At 42.0% G+C, this 16,971-nt stretch overlaps 1 protein-coding gene across 1 annotated transcript; it reads right to left on the bottom strand.

Annotated features, from left to right (window-relative positions):
* Window positions 1–4,824: 4,824 nt before the first annotated feature.
* On the bottom strand, window positions 4,825–16,048 carry LOC124150922. The gene is made up of 4 exons (XM_046523117.2): window positions 15,721–16,048; window positions 9,110–9,282; window positions 7,887–7,964; window positions 4,825–6,096 (listed from the first exon to the last, which is right to left on the bottom strand). Exons 1-4 carry the CDS (start codon window positions 15,758–15,760, stop codon window positions 5,815–5,817), a joined length of 573 nt encoding a protein of 190 aa, XP_046379073.2. The 5' UTR covers window positions 15,761–16,048; the 3' UTR covers window positions 4,825–5,814.
* Between the last annotated feature and the right edge of the window lie 923 nt (window positions 16,049–16,971).

The following is a 16,971-nucleotide window of genomic DNA, read 5'->3' as shown; positions in this document are numbered from 1 at the left end:
TCCTTTCTACCAACAACTATGTTAAGGGCATCTGGAGGACTCCCTCCAGCAAGACGAACTGACCAGCAGGGTCGGTCATAACAGCGATCAGTTTATCATGGTTGTAGTAGATATTTGTGTTCAGTCCTATAATCCTCAATCCTTGAGGGGCGGTCGGGTAGCCTAGTGGTTAAAGCGTTCGCTCGTCTCAACGAAGACCCGGGTTCGATTCCCGACATGGGTACAATGTGTGAAGCCCATTTCTGGTGTCCCCCGCCGTAATATTGCTGGAATATTGCTAAAAGCGGCGTAAAACCACACTCACTCACTCCTTTCTACCAACAACTATGTTAAGGGCATTTTCAGCATTTTACTTTTTGTTGCCCTGCCTGGTGCTCGACATCAAGGGTACTGCTGTCCTTGACGTTATACAAGTGCAATAATCTTGAATGCGACGCGACGTTAATTCAATTTCACCTCAGCTCAGCATAATAATCTGGGTTGACACAAAGGGATTACTGTTATAATGTGTTTACTGTCTTAAGAAGCAAGTGGAGACTCGGGTTAGAACGGGTCCCTAGCACTCTATGTTAGAAATAGTCGGGTGGTCAGCAGTGGATATATGTCACTCATAATATCCACCACTGGTTTGACTCGATTATTTACATGGGTCTTCTCAATGATCCACAATCGTTTCTTCGCAGTAAGATTGCGAGCTTTGTGTGAAACAAATAAAAAATATACTTTCGAAATTCCTTGTTATTACCATTGTACAGAAATAACACTCACTGCCTGAAGACTAATCAAGGAATTGGATTTGCAATCTTTCAATGGACTCGCGGATTTCGTAAGACGGATTTCGTAAGACGCTGACCCATTTTTACATGTTTATGCTTTCCCACCCATTGGATCACAATGCTCGGAGTATTACATTTCAAGCTGGAGTGAACTGGCTGCTACGCTTGGAAGATTCTATACAGTGAGAAAATGGCCGCCATTGTTGACAGAATGATCCCGCAACGCGCTGCACCCTGAACAAGCAACAAAATATGTTTTCGTGTCGCTCGCCTTGTTTGAATGTTGCGAAACTCAAACATGGATTAAAAAGAGATTCACTTACGTACATTACAGCATGTCTGTTTGTTTGTAATCAAGATATAAATAATGCATATGACATGGAAAATATAGCACTGTTGTATTCACACAAATACTGTCCTGAAATCGATTCGGCATGTGGTGTATCAAAATCCTAAAGAGGGAAAAGGGTTACAATATGATTATCGACAAACCGTCATTATTAATAACCTAGAATTATATTTTCCGAATACAACTCAACTATTCTCAGCATGTCACAATATATGTCACAATAAATATTTTATTTATCAACCCATCAACTCTCAATTTCTGTTCAGGCAGCATATTTTCCCTTCTACCAGGGGCGGTCGGGTAGCTTGGTGGTTAAAGCGTTCGCTCGTCTCAACGAAGACCTGGGTTCGATTCCCCACATGAGTACAATGTGTGAAGCCAATTTCTGGTGTCCCCCGCCGTGATAATGCTGGAATTCTGTTCAAAGCGGCGTAAAGCCATATTCAGTCACTAATATTAAACGTTTGTTCACGATTATCTTGTTAAACGTGGGGGTGTGGGGTAGCCTTTTGGTTAAAGCGTTCGCTCGTCACGCCGAAGACCCGGGTTCGATTCCCGACATGGGTACAATGTGTGAAGCCCATTTCTGGTGTCCAACGTCGTGATATTGCTGGAATATTGCTAAAAGCGGCGTAAAACCACACTCACCCACTCCTTTCTACCAACAACTATGTTAAGGGCATTTTCAGCATTTTACTTTTTGTTGCCCTGCCTGGTACTCGACATCAAGGGTACTGCTGTCCTTGACGTTATACAGGTGCAATAATCTTGAATGCGACGCGACGTTAATTCAATTTCACCTCAGCTCAGCATAATAATCTGGGTGACACAAAGGGATTACTGTTATAATGTGTTTACTGTTTTCAGACGCCAGTGGAGACTCGGGGTAGACAGGTCCCTAGCACTCTATGTTAGAAATAGTCGGGTGGTCAGCAGTGGATATATGTCACTCATAATATCCACCACTGGTTTGACTCGATTATTTACATGGGTCTTCTCAATGATCCACAATCGTTTCATCGCAGTAAGATTGCGAGCTTTGTGTGAAACAAATAAAAAATATACTTTCGAAATTCCTTGTTTTTATCATTATACAGAAATAACACTCACTGCCTGAAGACTAATCAAGGAATTGGCTTTACTCAAAGCCAAACAAGTATAGTGACACTGTAATTCTGACTAAAATTTAATTTCGTAAATCAACGTTTTGGAATCATCATACTATTTAACTTGAAATTCAAGCTCTAGGCACGATATTAAAACCTGTAGTGATGCAGTTTGGTACTGTAATGCATACCCGTGATGCGGTGCGCCTCCGTGGTCTAGTTGTCTAGTGGTAGAGCGTCCGCCCGGTGAGCGGAAGGTCCAGTGTTCGATTCCCGGCCGCGTCATATCAAAAGACGTTAAAAGATGGTACTTGTTGTTACCCTGTCTGGCGCTCGGCATTAAGGGGCTAAAACAAGGACTGGTCGGCTCGGAGTCAGTATAATGTGTCTGAGTGGGGTATTCATGTTAAACTGCGGCATGGTATCTCAGTGTGCTAGCACTATAAATCGGCATCAGTCCGGACTAGTACAAGCAGCCACACACACACACATGCATGCACGTCGCTATATAAGTGCAATAATCTTGGACGCGACGTTAAACTCCATTTCACCTCACCTCACCGGAAGAGGCGAATAACGGGATCGAGTGGCCAGGCTCGCTGACTTGGTTGATGCATGTCATCGTATCCCAATTGCGTGGATCGATGCTGATGATGTCAAATGTCTGGTCCAGGCTCGATTATTTACAGACCGCCGTCATATAGCTGGAATATTGCTTAGTACGGCGTTAAACAACAAACAAAAACAAACAAACAAACTTAAAGTGCTTGACGCATTGGCACATACCACTTTGCAGATTTGGATAGATCGTAACATCGTCAATGTAAATATAGAATTCAAAACACCGAAAGCGGCGGGTTTGTGCGCCCCTAAAACTGAAAAGGAGAATATCTTATTATGTTAAAAATATATAATTCGCGTTCAATCAAGGTCAATAGGATTCTTACATGTACACATTTTACCATTCGTATTTTTAACAACAGCAACAGCAGTAAGTTTTCTCGAAAAATGTATTACTATGTTTTATGATACTTGCACTTTAAATCATTTTTTTATTTTGTGAGAGTTGGGCAAGATTTCTATCTTTCAATGTCTATTACTTCGCCTATTTAAGCATATGACTGAATAACCTACGACGATTAAAAATAATTTATTTTGAAAAACACATTAAATCACTGAAAGAAGCGTTCGTAATAATTCCTACCTGCACTTTTGATGACGCATACTACACCGGCAGGTATTACCTCCCTTTGAATACCAACACCTCAACGACGGACCTGCAATGCTGTGGCCTCGGGACCGGTTGTAAATGACCCCAAATCAAATTTAAGCACTAATTTGACCCCATTAAAGTATTGTGGGGTGTTGGAAAGAGAAAATATAATTTTATAAAGTATAATATTTTTTTAATTACTGAAAATAGTTTTGACGTAACAATTTAGTAAAAAGTAATATTCCTTAGAAACAACAACTATATTCCTCATTTGTGGATTTTTGCGTCGGCAGATATATAAATAAGAATAATTAGAAAATGCATAGTAAGAACATTCTTTAGCGTTAGAAATTGGCACTAGTCCTGAATTCCTTGCCAAAATGCCCAATAGTTAGGTATCATAAAGACTAGTAGAAATTTGCCATTTTTAAGGGTTTTATTATCATCATAAGGACTACAAATGTAGGTTTCTACTGCCGCTCTTACTAATTACGTTGATGTATTAAACGTCTTGGTTCTACTCCACTATTTCTAATCGTGGGTGAGTTGAGTTTAACTCCGCTTTTATTCACGTTATATCACGGCGTGTTAACTTGATGTGAGAGGAAAGCCCGAAGTGATGCAGGGAACACGAGTACGGTGATGACAAACCTAGGAACAGGTGAAACGGGATTCGAACTCACAATCATAGGTTTCTGGCGTACCCGAGGCGCCTTAGACGACTAGGCCACCCATATTCCCTTATTTCGTATACGGGAAGTGACGTACGTGTTACATGTTAATGGGAACGGAGAGCTCGTCTGGACTGCATTCGTGACCAGCTCGTGTTATTCCGAGACTTCTTGCAGGTTACGGAAAGGGGCGAGTGGTTACGAATGCTGTGTATTGTCATCACCGAGCATACGTCGTATTGTAATGTGTCTGCTTCGTGACGTCACACATATTTCATATGCGTTACTGCGTAAGGATATTAGTGTATCTTCAATCTGAATTTCAAATGGGGAATTTCCAAAAATAATTGATGGTTAAGAAAGCATTTCTTCTTTCTTGTTGATAAGTGTTTCCGAACGAAGGTGCCCGATTGTGAAGCGTCCGTAAAAGGTGCCCACGTTCAATTATATCACGGCGTGTCAGCTTGATGTGGGAGGAAAGCCCGAAGTGATGCAGGTCTCAGACATTTACCACTTCGGTGACACCCATAAATAATTCAGGGGTTACTCAAGAAAATAAACATCACAATAAATATGTTATCGGGCTGTGTATTGACGCGTGAAGGTGAATGTGGTGTATCAATATCATGCGTCTTGTTTTCTATAAATTACATGTTTATACTACAGGGGACGCAACTCTGCATTGAAAAAATTTCAACGGACATCCTGGTAACAGAAATAAAATATTTTTTTATTCAAAAGAGCAAGTAAACACATGTATATTATATTAACAGACGGGCAAAAGAAGGTATACACTTGAAATTTGGATTTAATAAAGAAATGACACCTTCCACCGAAACGTTACTCGGCTGAAACAGTAAACAGTTGCCGAAACACAGCAAATTGAAGGTCCAAAACACAACAATGATACCCGCATCAAACACATCCCCATCGAATAACCATTCTTGTCTGTTTCATGATTAACCGCTGTCAAACATGGGTGTATCGGATTAACGGGTCTAAAGCACTGATTAAATCGGTTCCCATCATTTGTGTCGGATAAAGCCGATTGTCAGATAAACGAGTGTCGGATTAACCAGACTTGACTGTACTTTCGTTTAGCCGGCAGTATATACAAGGCAATATGAACACATGAAACATGTTAAACCAGTTGTTGCAGTATTTACACAGGTATGATAGGGCACCTTTCCTAATGAGTATAAACAATCAAATGGCAATAGGAGTATTGAGGTAGTGACACTATACAAAGTGTCGTAAGAACTGCAAACGTTGAGCATACATCGTTGTTGTCTTCTCTGTGATGTCTGACCATTGGTATATATGATTTATATACACATGCAGCGTTTTAGCGAGTGAGTCTGCTTTTACGCCGCTTTTGGCAATATCCCAGCAATATCAAGGCGGGGGACACCAGAAATGGGCTTCACACATATATTGTGCCCGATTGGGGAATCGAACCCGGGTCTTCGGCGTGACGAGCGATCGCTTTAACCACTAAGCTACCCCACCGCCCCTGTAGCTTGTTATAATACACCGAGCACACTCATCAATGTGTAAAGGATAAGACTCGATAAGTCCTCGGTATCCTGTAAAATTTCAAATATAAGAATCGGATCATTTTGCACTTTCCGCCACCTGTCTAGCACCCCCGAGGTTCTATGGGGTTGAGACGAGCTGAGTGTGGGGTTTGGAAGCATGTCTAGGCCTTTATCGTCTCCACGTCGTCCTTGACCTTCCCCATTTTCCAGAATAATTTAAATGGCTGCCAGCCGACGACAGTGCTCACCAAGCATACCACCAAAATTGTGAGTCCTACGATCATATTGAACACGGCGAGTAGACTGTTAGCGGAGTGGTGTACTCCGCCGCACGTGGTGCCGCCATCACCCTTGAAGCAGATAACAGATGACCAGATCCCGTAGGCGAACTGGACTGCTCCCACGTCTATTCCCAGTGATAAAAACACTCGAAATGTGATCAGCTGGGGAGAGAAGAGAATATTGAATTCATAAAAACAGTGTTACAACTTAGCTGAAATTATTACCCTTACCTTCATTAAGTAAGTGAGTATGGTTTTATGCCGCTTTTAGCAATATTCCAGCAATATCACGGCGGGGGACACCAGAAATGGGCTTCACACATTGTACCCATGTCGGGAATCGAACCCGGGTCTTCGGCGTGACGAGCGAACGCTTTAACCACTAGGCTACCCGACCGCCCCACCTTCATTAAGAGCGGATTCTAATCTTATACAGGGGTAGCCTAGTGGTTAAAGCGTTCCCTCATCACGCCGAAGACCTGGGTTAGATTCCCCACATGGGAACTTTGTGTGAAGCCAATTTCTTGTGTCCCCCGCCGTGATAATGCTGGAATTCTGTTCAAAGCGGCGTAAAACCATACTCACTCACTTATATTGAACGTACAGTTTGTTCACGATTATCTTGCTAAAATTGGGGGTGGCGGGTAGCCAAGTGGTTAAAGCGTTCGCTCGTCGCAAGAAGACCCGGGTTCGATTCCCGACATGGGTACAATGTGTGAAGCCCATTTCTGGTGTCCCCCGCCGTGATATTGCTGGAATATTGCTAAAAGCGGCGTTAATCCATACTCACTCACTCACTCAGACAAATAACGTTTTAATAACCTTAGTGATATCTTTGTCCAATCCAATTTGGAAGTGTGTACTTTCTTTTGCCCGGTGAATTCAGTGAAACCCACGGATCATAGTTGGTATTAAGAGAGTATGAATGAATATGGTTCGTGTTGCTTTCAGCAATATTCCAGCAACATCACGCCGAGGGATATAGAGAAAACATATACATGCTGTAGTGGGAATCAGCGCTGCGAGCCAAAGCTTTATTCAATGGAAAAAGGCTACTTAAGTTTTAATGATAAAATCAGAAGAAGAAATATTTGGACGTCTACATCTCATTGAAAGGGTCATCTTTCCTTATCAAATCAAAAGACGTTTATTGTACAAAACGCCTCCGGCCCATATATAAGAGAGAGTTACGCATGCAGATACAATCATAAATGTTACGCATTGGGGTACACACGTTCTAATGTCTGCTTAATATAAAGAGAAAGATTTAATATATAAGATTCGTTCTTTGTCGCCAGCATAACCACAAGGCGTTTATTGGTGGCATTGCTACTAAATAATCTTTTATAAATTTCTTTCGAAGTTCGTTGTAAAATGGACAGACAAACACAAAATGAATTTCATTTTCTACCTCAAGATTACATAATGGACAAATTCTTAAACTGTCGCCATGGAAACTGTCGAGTTTCTTGAATTAATTATCTGTTTCACTGCCTACTTTGAAGATAGTTATGCTATGAAGATGTAACGTTATAAATACATTGAATGTAGTGTGGATCACGGTGTTGTTTTCGGATTTTTCAAAAGAGATATTTGTACAAAGTGTTTTTAGAACAAATGGTGTTTTAGATTAGTGTTCATATTCTATTGAAGGGGCACGGGGGGCCCAGTCGTCTAAGGCGCCGTGATTCGCTGTGCACAGTTGCGTCCCTTGGGCACGCCAGAAGCCTATGACTGTGGGTTCGAATCCCGGTTCACCCCGATTATGTTTCTAGGTTTGTCAGCACCATACCCGTGCTCGTGGGTTTCACCGAAGTGGTAAACGTCTGAGACCTGCATCACTTCGGGCTTTCCTCCCACATTAACCTGACACGCCGCGATATATCTGGAATACTGTTAAAAGCGGCGTTAAACACAACTCACTCACTCACTCCTATTGTAATATCACTTACTAGACATCGCAATCTCGCTGGGTCTGACGATTTCGCTTCATTCAGTGTTAATATCCCAAACATCCCCGTCAGGATAACCTGTTGAAGAAAGCTCGTATTTATAATCACAATAAATGTATAATAACCGTACAATAATTTTATTGAGAAAATAACGAAAAGGGAATCATAGAGTGAGGTGCGCGTTGCATCGTCTTAAAATAAAATCTGACGACGTAACTACATTTAGGTAAGCAATCCCTGTCGTTCTGAGTACAATACCCGTGAAGATCCGGGTAGAATTGATCTTCAACCACCTATGCTTAAGAGAGAATTCATAAAATGATAACATAAATAAATCGACCCGTGAAGATCCGGGATAGAATAGGTCTTCAGCAACCCATGGTTGCCGTGAAAGGAGACCATGCTTGTCGTAAGAGGGACTAACGGACCGGGAAGTTAGGTTCGCTGACTTGGTTGATGCATGTCATCGTATCCCAATTGCGTAGATCGATGCTGATGATATCAATCACTGAATTGTCTGGTCCAGAATCGATTATTTACAGACGCCGTCATATCGCTGGGTGCGGCGTTAAACAACAAACAAACATACAAATGTTGTGAAAGACTTGACAACCTTTAAACGACCCTGTGATTGTTCACCAATGAGGAGGATCAACAAACGGTGAGTAGATGTTGTTAAAGGCCGCAGCTATTAATATTCCAGCTTTATCACGGCATTGGTCAAGCAAGTGGATGACAGCATGAGACATGATCCACGTCATCGGGGTTTGACACAAGTAGACAAATCACCAATCTCATTAAAATCAGACCGCTACCGCTAAACAAAGATCTGAAGACATCCCATTAGGGGTCACGTCAGAACGACCTTTCATCCGACAAATCAGAGCATCGCTTACCGGATTATGAAAGTGATAGTCGGAATGTGCTTGTACTAGTCCGGACTGATGCCGATTTATAGTGCTAGCTCACTGAGATACCATGCCGCAGTTTAACATGAATACCCCACTCAGACACAGTATACTGACTCCGAGCCGAACACTAGTCCTTGTTTTAGACCCTTCATGCGAGCGCCAGACAGGGTAACAACAAGTACCATCTTTTAACGTCTTTTGGTATGACGCGGTCGGGGATCGAACCCCGGGCCTTCAGCTCTCCGGGCGGACGCTCTACCACGGAGGCGGCTCATAGACAAGAGAGAAAAACAAACATTCCAATTCCGGTACCTCTATTCCTGTATATATTCCAGATCCGGACGAGAAGGGGTAGGTTGGGTTGGCTGCAGTGTACACGATGGTGGGAATACCGAGAGCGAAACATACTATACCGATGACGATCTTGACAACCGACAACGAATAGAGCACCGACAGCCGGCCGTTGATATCCTCAAGCTTTGGACCTGTGACAAAAGATAAACATCAAGCTGATATCTCCTTTTTCTCGATCATTGCTATCTCGACATGATATTTTACTCGAGGTGGGGGGCACGGGCGGCCCAGTCGTTTAAGGCGCCGTGATTCGCTGTGCACAGTTGCGTCCCTTGGGCACGCTAGAAAACTATGATTGTGGGTTCGAATCCCGGTTCGCTCCGATTGTGTTTCTAGGTTTGTCAACACCATACCCGTTCTCGTGGGTTTCACCGAAGTGGTAAACGTTTGAGACCTGCATCACTTCGGGCTTTCCTCCCGCATTAAGCTGACACGCCGTGATATATCTGGAATACTGTTAAAAGCGGCGTTAAACCCAACTCACTCACTCAGTCACAAGTAGCGATTGTACCAGCATCCGCTGATCCGATGGAATCTCGTGGGTTTGACTAAAATGGTAAGCGTTCACGATCCGCGTCAATTGAACTCTGTCTGCATTTAGCTGACACGTCCTGACTAAAATAACAAATACTGTTCAAAGACTCGTGAAAACCTTCCTCACTCATTCATTGACAAAACATAAACTCATGGAGTCGAGGTCACCAGCACTGTAAACGTTACAACTGTAAGACGTCATTCGTCAATGGAAGAAATTTGTTTCCAATAATTGTTAAACCAAGGTACCATTCCAAGCGAAACCGTTTTGAATTACAAATTCCAGATTGCGGAATCGTGTCCCGCTCTTTTAATGTAGACGTTCCTTATAGTAATCGTCGGGAATGTGAAAACTCCAGATTCACGGTTTCCAAGCTAATGAGGTCTCGCTGTGTGGACAAACAGTATAGGAATTGGTTTTCATTATCCAAGGTTACTTGGAACATTTCAAAAGTTTGATGTCGTGTACAAAACTATATTCCGTTAGTTTTGGGGGCAGGAGGTAAGGAGGTCTACACGTTTAACACCCAACAAAATCAACTTAACTGGATGCTTTAAGTCAATGAACAACATCTTTAATTGACATATTTTACTGTCTGTGTCAACAGCCCCACAAATCCCCATTTTAGGGGATGAAATACAAGAATGAGTTTGCCACTATCGGTGTGACTCGGTGTTCTAGAACATATTATTTCCTTATTTGAAGAACATTTATGAACATTTTTTAATACCAATTTCTGGGTTTTTTCTGAAATCTCATCGAGAGCTTGTAACATTTTCACAATTAAATTATATATTTGAAGTGTGCGCTGAGTACGTTGTGAACGATCCATGCTACATGATGGATAACTTGTCCATGAGGTCCATTTACCCTCGATTATCCAGTAGCGTTATAGAGTCCACGTTAGTCCAACATTTTCTTTATATCAGTTTCAGACACAGAAACAGTCATGAGACAGTGAAAGTACTATGTCTGAAACTGATGTAAAGAAGATGTGGGACTAACGTGGACTTTATTATTTTATTATATATTACATGTACACCGAGTGAACATTTGCCTCATTTTTTTTAAATATATATATAATTCTACATCAAAGCTCCTTCGCGTTGGGCGTAACGTTACATGAAAACTTTGATCCAGAGGATATACAGCGCAAAGAAATTGTGTAGCATACCTACCTACTGGCGACAGTAAACTCATGCTGCTATAGAGCGCAGATACATTCCAGACAGTGAAACAAATTGTAATCTACATGTGGTAGCATCCGAATCAGGAATGAGTACATGACGCATTTGAGTTTAAATGACTATGTATTATAAAAATAGAAACCAAACATATCACGTAAACGATGCTAGTAATGTTTTCACACAAAAATGGTTTCATGAAACAATGGCACAAGAGGTATTGATTTCTCACAGTCATAGTGATATACATGATACATATTTACTTTTAATTGAATGGAATGGCATAAAACTCGTTTGTTGGCACATCATATGACGGCAACATGTGTTGCATTGTCAAGAATTGAACGAACAATTATGGCAGTGAGACAATGACAGCACGGAATGGCATACAACATGTTTTGTATATCTACAGAGGTAAAGTTATTAATATTTTTTTCATGTGGGAGACAAACACAAAACAATATATATTTCCATGATGATTTATGCATTTCGCATGTACACATATCATTATATACGTGAGAGACAAAGATATGGTTTCTTTTCAAAATGTGTTTGCATCTATAATACTATTAATCATTCCATACAGTCTCATTTCCTTTGAACATTGTGCTCGACTATGACAAACATGTTAAATGTAATGGTTTACAGTTAGGAATGTTTTGAAAAATATTTTCATAATTAATTATGCATGTATGTACACATATCTTTATTCATGTGCGAGATAAAGATAAAGTTTTTATTTTTAAAGTTTGTTAATATTTTTCCAATTATTTCTCATCCCTGTGTTACTTTCTCAATCAAAAAACAAAACAAAGTATGGCGCATGGCGTCGTGCAATAATCCTATCTCTCCTATCCGTACCTCAGCACGGAATTTCTCTCGCCCATGGCAGTTATTTGATTGGCTGGACTGCCTCCAAACGTAGCCATTTTTGCAAATGGGTCCAGGGTATTCATCATGATTTAATAGAGATATGATACACTGGATGGTCGAGGTTGTGGTCTATTCAGGGAAACTAGTTATCATATGCGAACTGATATGTTGGTGAAGTTAAACTTCCTGCCGTTATTTCATATTCAGTTTCATAAGATAAGTTTAACGGTTAAATTAGAGTTGAATTAGAAAATGGACAATTTGGCACTTGAGATCTTAAGTTATATCGGGAAACACGATGTTTCACTTCTTTAGTTGTGCTTATTTGGCTCGCTCGGACAGTGTAAACATGTATACGGTCTTCACATTCAATGTTATTAATCATTATTAATTAAACTATATGTTATCAGAGTGACTGAGAGACTTTCAAACTCGCTGTGAACAATACTTCAGGTGTGTCACGGCGAGGCGTACTAAAATGCAATTTCGCTAGCCTGCTTTACTGAAAGGTCACACGGAGGGATATGAAGACCATTAATCATAATTCGGGCGAATCTAAGATTTCAACGTACGACCAGCAGATCCTTGCACGGCCAAGGGACGCAACTGAGTGAGAATTTTTTGGTTTTACTGTGCAAAGTTACGTCTCCTGGTCGGTCTGTTATTATGTGTTTTAATCCATGATTTACCCTTGTTATGATTCTTGGTTTCTCAGCTAAAAGTCTGCGCTCTTTGGTTTCAAGTTATTTAAAATAAACAAAAAGGTGACACGACCTGATATGAGTGAAATACTGTATAAAGCCGCGTCAAACACACTCACCACTGATTGCGAGTGAGAAGCCACAATGGAATAAGGCAACTTAACAACGCCACCCTAAACAGCCTTCGACGAGTGGGTCATCCGTGGTGTCGCTCCCCCCCCCCCCCCCCCCTCCCTTACACAGAGAGAGAGAGACTCCAGTCCCCAGCCTCCCTCCCTACACACACATATCCCCAGTCCCTAGCCCCCACCCCTTACACGGAGAGAGAGATACCCCAGACCGCCACCCACCCCCCCCTCTTACATACACAGAGCCCCAGACGCCAGACCGCACCCACACCCCCACCCCCACCCAACGACACACTCACATCCTACCGGGTTTGTTCGGACTGTAAATACATAAAACTACATCACGACATACGGCATGGTGAGGACAACGATTTGCTTTCCTAATAAACGTGCGTGACAAATCCACTGACACGAACTGAAACACCCGGAAGTACATCTACCTGCATCATATCCACAACACCCCACCCCACCCCACCCCACCCCACCCCCATCCACCCCATCCACCTCAGCCCCCACCCCACCACCAGATAACACAGTGTACGATTGTAGGGGATTCATTGCCGAGACTGAAAAGCGATCGCTTGTTAGATATTCTGGGCGCTCATAAAAACGGGGAAAATGACATGACATTTTGTGAAAAGCCTACATGTGTTTTAAAAATCGTATATCGTGACTGCGGTTGAATCTCTAGTGTTTGGTTTCCATCCTGTATGCTAAATATAGTTGGAAAACATTGTAGTGTGTTGACTGTGACTGTGTGTTAACGCAGTGGCCTCCACCGTGTTCAGTGTTTCCGTATCCGTGTATGTCGATATCAATTGACATCTGATAGGACCGTCATGTTCTTGTTCCGCATCATCAGTATCAGATAATTTAACAGTAACAAAAGTTTTCAGTATCAGTGACATTTGTAGTCAACAATAACCATGGTGTCCATGTACTACTAGTCCTGACTTATACCGGTTGTATTGTGCTTATAGCCCACTGAGATACAATGCCGCAGTTTAACATGAATTCCCACGCATATATATATATATATATATATATATATATATATATATATATATATATATATATATATATATATATGCACGCACGCACGTCTACACACACACAGAGTGAGAGAGGAAATTCTGATAATGGCACGCACGCACACACACACACAGAAATAGAGGAAATTCTGATAATGGCACGCACGCACACACAAACACACAGAAATAGAGGAAATTCTGATAATGGCACGCGCGCACGTCTACACACACACAGAGTGAGAGAGGAAATTCTGATAATGGCACGCACGCACGCACAGAGTGAGGGAGGAGATTCTGATAATTGCACGCACACACAGACAGAGTGAGAGAGGAAATTCTGATAATTGCACGGACGCACGCACAGAGTGAGAGAGGAAATTCTGATAATGGCACGCACACACACACGGAGTGAGGGAGGAAATTCTGATAATGGCACGCACGCACTCACGCATGCACACACGCCCACACACATACACACACACACACACACAAAGGTCATTCTGAAAATGAAGAGAATCTCAGGCCCCCTTTTCTGCGTGACATTTTAACAAACAAAGACTAAAAGACTAAATGTTAGTCGTCTTATTTAGCCTTCGAAATTCATGCTAGTCCGCGAGGCCGGAACTATTAATTTATCTCGAGGACAAATACAAAAATAATTATGGTAGCCCTCTTTGACTCTGACTACTTCTTAACCAGTTCTCACTGCTTCAATTTTGCTACAAATAGGAACTTAATGAAAACAATATTAGCGGGAATAGCCACGAGCTCAGAGGACTTGTGAAATATAGTGTACACCAATTCTCTGGATTTGTCGTATGAAAACGAATTCCTAAGATAGTTATTCCTAAACTGCAGGGCAAAAACCCTTTGCAAAAATAATGTTCAGGTCAAATCCAGTTTTCATGTGTATGCTTTCTTTTGGCCGTCAGTTTATAAACTTGCAAGTCATGCTGATATTCATGAAACCAAAACATGCTACCCTGACAACGCTTGCATTGATCACAGGGCCTAACAATCGTGCTGATCCATTATCGATCTCCTGCGGCCATTCTCATACACATCGCACGAGAAGTGTTGTATACAGAAGCACAGTGACACAGCAGTTTTTACCCCAATGACTTCTATTGGGGGTATTATACTACTACTACTGAGGGCTGGTCTTGTAAAGCGCTGTGCCCTGGACAAGCATTATCAGACTGTTTTGCCATGTGTCACTGTTACATTGTGGAAAGCAAATACGTATCCCTCTGATCGGGCTTTTAGGATATTTGATATGATGAAATATAGATTAATGTTACTACACACAAACTATCATTTAAATATTGTGGCTTTCAGCTTTAGCAATATCCGGGACGCCACGAACAGGCTTTACACACACGACCCAGGTGGGTGTCCAACACGGTTGAGCCACTATACCACCCTTACCTTGTTTCAATATATTATATTAATATCTTCGCTGTGCAGAGTTGCGCCCCTTGGGAACGCCAGGAACCTATGATTGTGGGTTCGAATCCCGGTTTGCCGCGGTGTCAGCACCATACCAGTGCTAGTGGGTTTCATCGAAGTGGTAAACGTCTGGGACCTGCATCACTTCGGGCTTTCCTCCCACATAAAGCTGACACGCCACGATATAACTGGAATACTGTTAAAAGCGGCGTTAAACACAACTCACTCATTCACTTATATTGATATCTAAATACTCGGGTAGTAGGGTAGCAGAGACGAAACCAGGCTTTTGAAAAGGGGGTGAACTCCCCTCTGAATGACAAAGTGACAAGAACGCATAATTCTTTGGCATGTGGTGTCTAAAAAGAAAGGGGTGTCAACTTTATGTCATGTTGGTCCCGTCACACGAAGCGACATTAGCATTAATACTATCGCCCACACTTTAACATATGGGTTGAACTACGAAAGTTGTAACACTAAAGTCTGATCTGGAAACATCAATTTTGAGTAATGTAATATATCATTCATAGCCAATACAGCTTATAATTGTAGACAGTACACAACATGCTGACAGATTTTCGCGTCCCCTCCCCTCACCCCCTCCCCTTACCCCCCGATATATAACGGTACAACAGATCTACCCACCCATGTAACATACTTTTACCTACCCGTGTCGCTTCCTTCCTTGTCTCCTTCGGCGGCTGCCATTGCGAGATGTAGTTATGATAAACCAACAGATTAAACCAGGCCCTCAGCAGATCATGACAGGATCCAAGTGAAACCCACACAGCAATGAAATAAATCAACACACCTCCGCTGACAACATAAACGAAACAGCAGGCCTCCGGATACGCTGACGTCAATACCTACAGCGGTGTATGAAACTCACCGGTCAATAAGACACCACGCTCCACTGCCCGCGAAACCTCAGCGGGTTCATATATAACTAAGTTTGTGGGGACAGAATTCGCCAGTGAAACGTCTTTGGCGAACTACGGATAAACGGGCGGTAAATATGACTGGTTATGTTAATTCTCGACAAATTCGATTTACGCTTGAAAAGATATACATGTGTTTAAATTCACTTCCCAGTCTTTATCTAGGGGTGTCATTGTGACTCAAGCTTTAACCGCATGTTTCCATGACAACGTGCTCGAGTTTGAAATATTGCTTCGTATTGTGTGAATGTAATCGCTGTGTATAGAGTGTATGTTCAATAGCAGTGATTCAACACACGGATTACTTAAATAATGCATTTACATGTAATTAGAGTGTCTGACACTTTCCTCCTTACATTTAAAAGATAACTTAATCCGTTGTCTGTTGAAAGACACAATTGTGATGTTAATAAATGGAGTACGGACTACAAGAAAACATGTTCTAAGTGAGCGAGTGAGTTTGATGCCACCCTTCATCGCTACAGCAGTCTCTCAGCGAAGTCTCAGTGAGTGAGTGAGTATGGTTTTACGCAGCAATATTCCAGCAATATCACGGCGGGGGACACCAGAAATGGGTTCACACATTGTACCCATGTCGGGAATCGAACCCGGGTCTTTGGCGTAACGAGCGAACGCTTTAACCACTAGGCTACCCGACCGCCTCTCTCTGAGACAGATTCGAACCATTATTTGACATGTGGACTAACCATTTGAAATTCTGATTTTATTACTTTTTATGTCAAGCAAACAATATTGTTATGGGCGTAAAACATGTGGCAAAATTGTTAGGTTTTTTTCACACACACACACACACACACACACACACACACACACACACACACACACACACACACACACACACACACACACACACACACACACTCACATCCACATACACAAGCACACACACACACATCCACACAAACACACACACGCACAAGCACTCAAACACATCCATACAAACACACACACACACACACA

This window comes from Haliotis rufescens, unplaced genomic scaffold (assembly GCF_023055435.1).
Source record: "Haliotis rufescens isolate VD_foot unplaced genomic scaffold, xgHalRufe1.0.p SCAF_12, whole genome shotgun sequence".
Classification (NCBI taxonomy): domain Eukaryota; kingdom Metazoa; phylum Mollusca; class Gastropoda; order Lepetellida; family Haliotidae; genus Haliotis; species Haliotis rufescens.
This window is presented reverse-complemented; position numbering and strand designations above follow the sequence as displayed.

Bases quoted from the DNA above. Each gene is read 5' to 3' on its own strand.
- LOC124150922 (XM_046523117.2), bottom strand. From the start codon at position 15,760: ATGGCAGCCGCCGAAGGAGACAAGGAAGGAAGCGACACGG. The intron at 9,283-15,720 runs GTAGGTAAAAGT...CTTTTGTCACAG, and splicing joins CAAGGAAGGAAGCGACACGG to GTCCAAAGCTTGAGGATATC. The intron at 6,097-7,886 runs GTAAGTGATATT...TTCTCTCCCCAG, and splicing joins CAGCGAGATTGCGATGTCTA to CTGATCACATTTCGAGTGTT.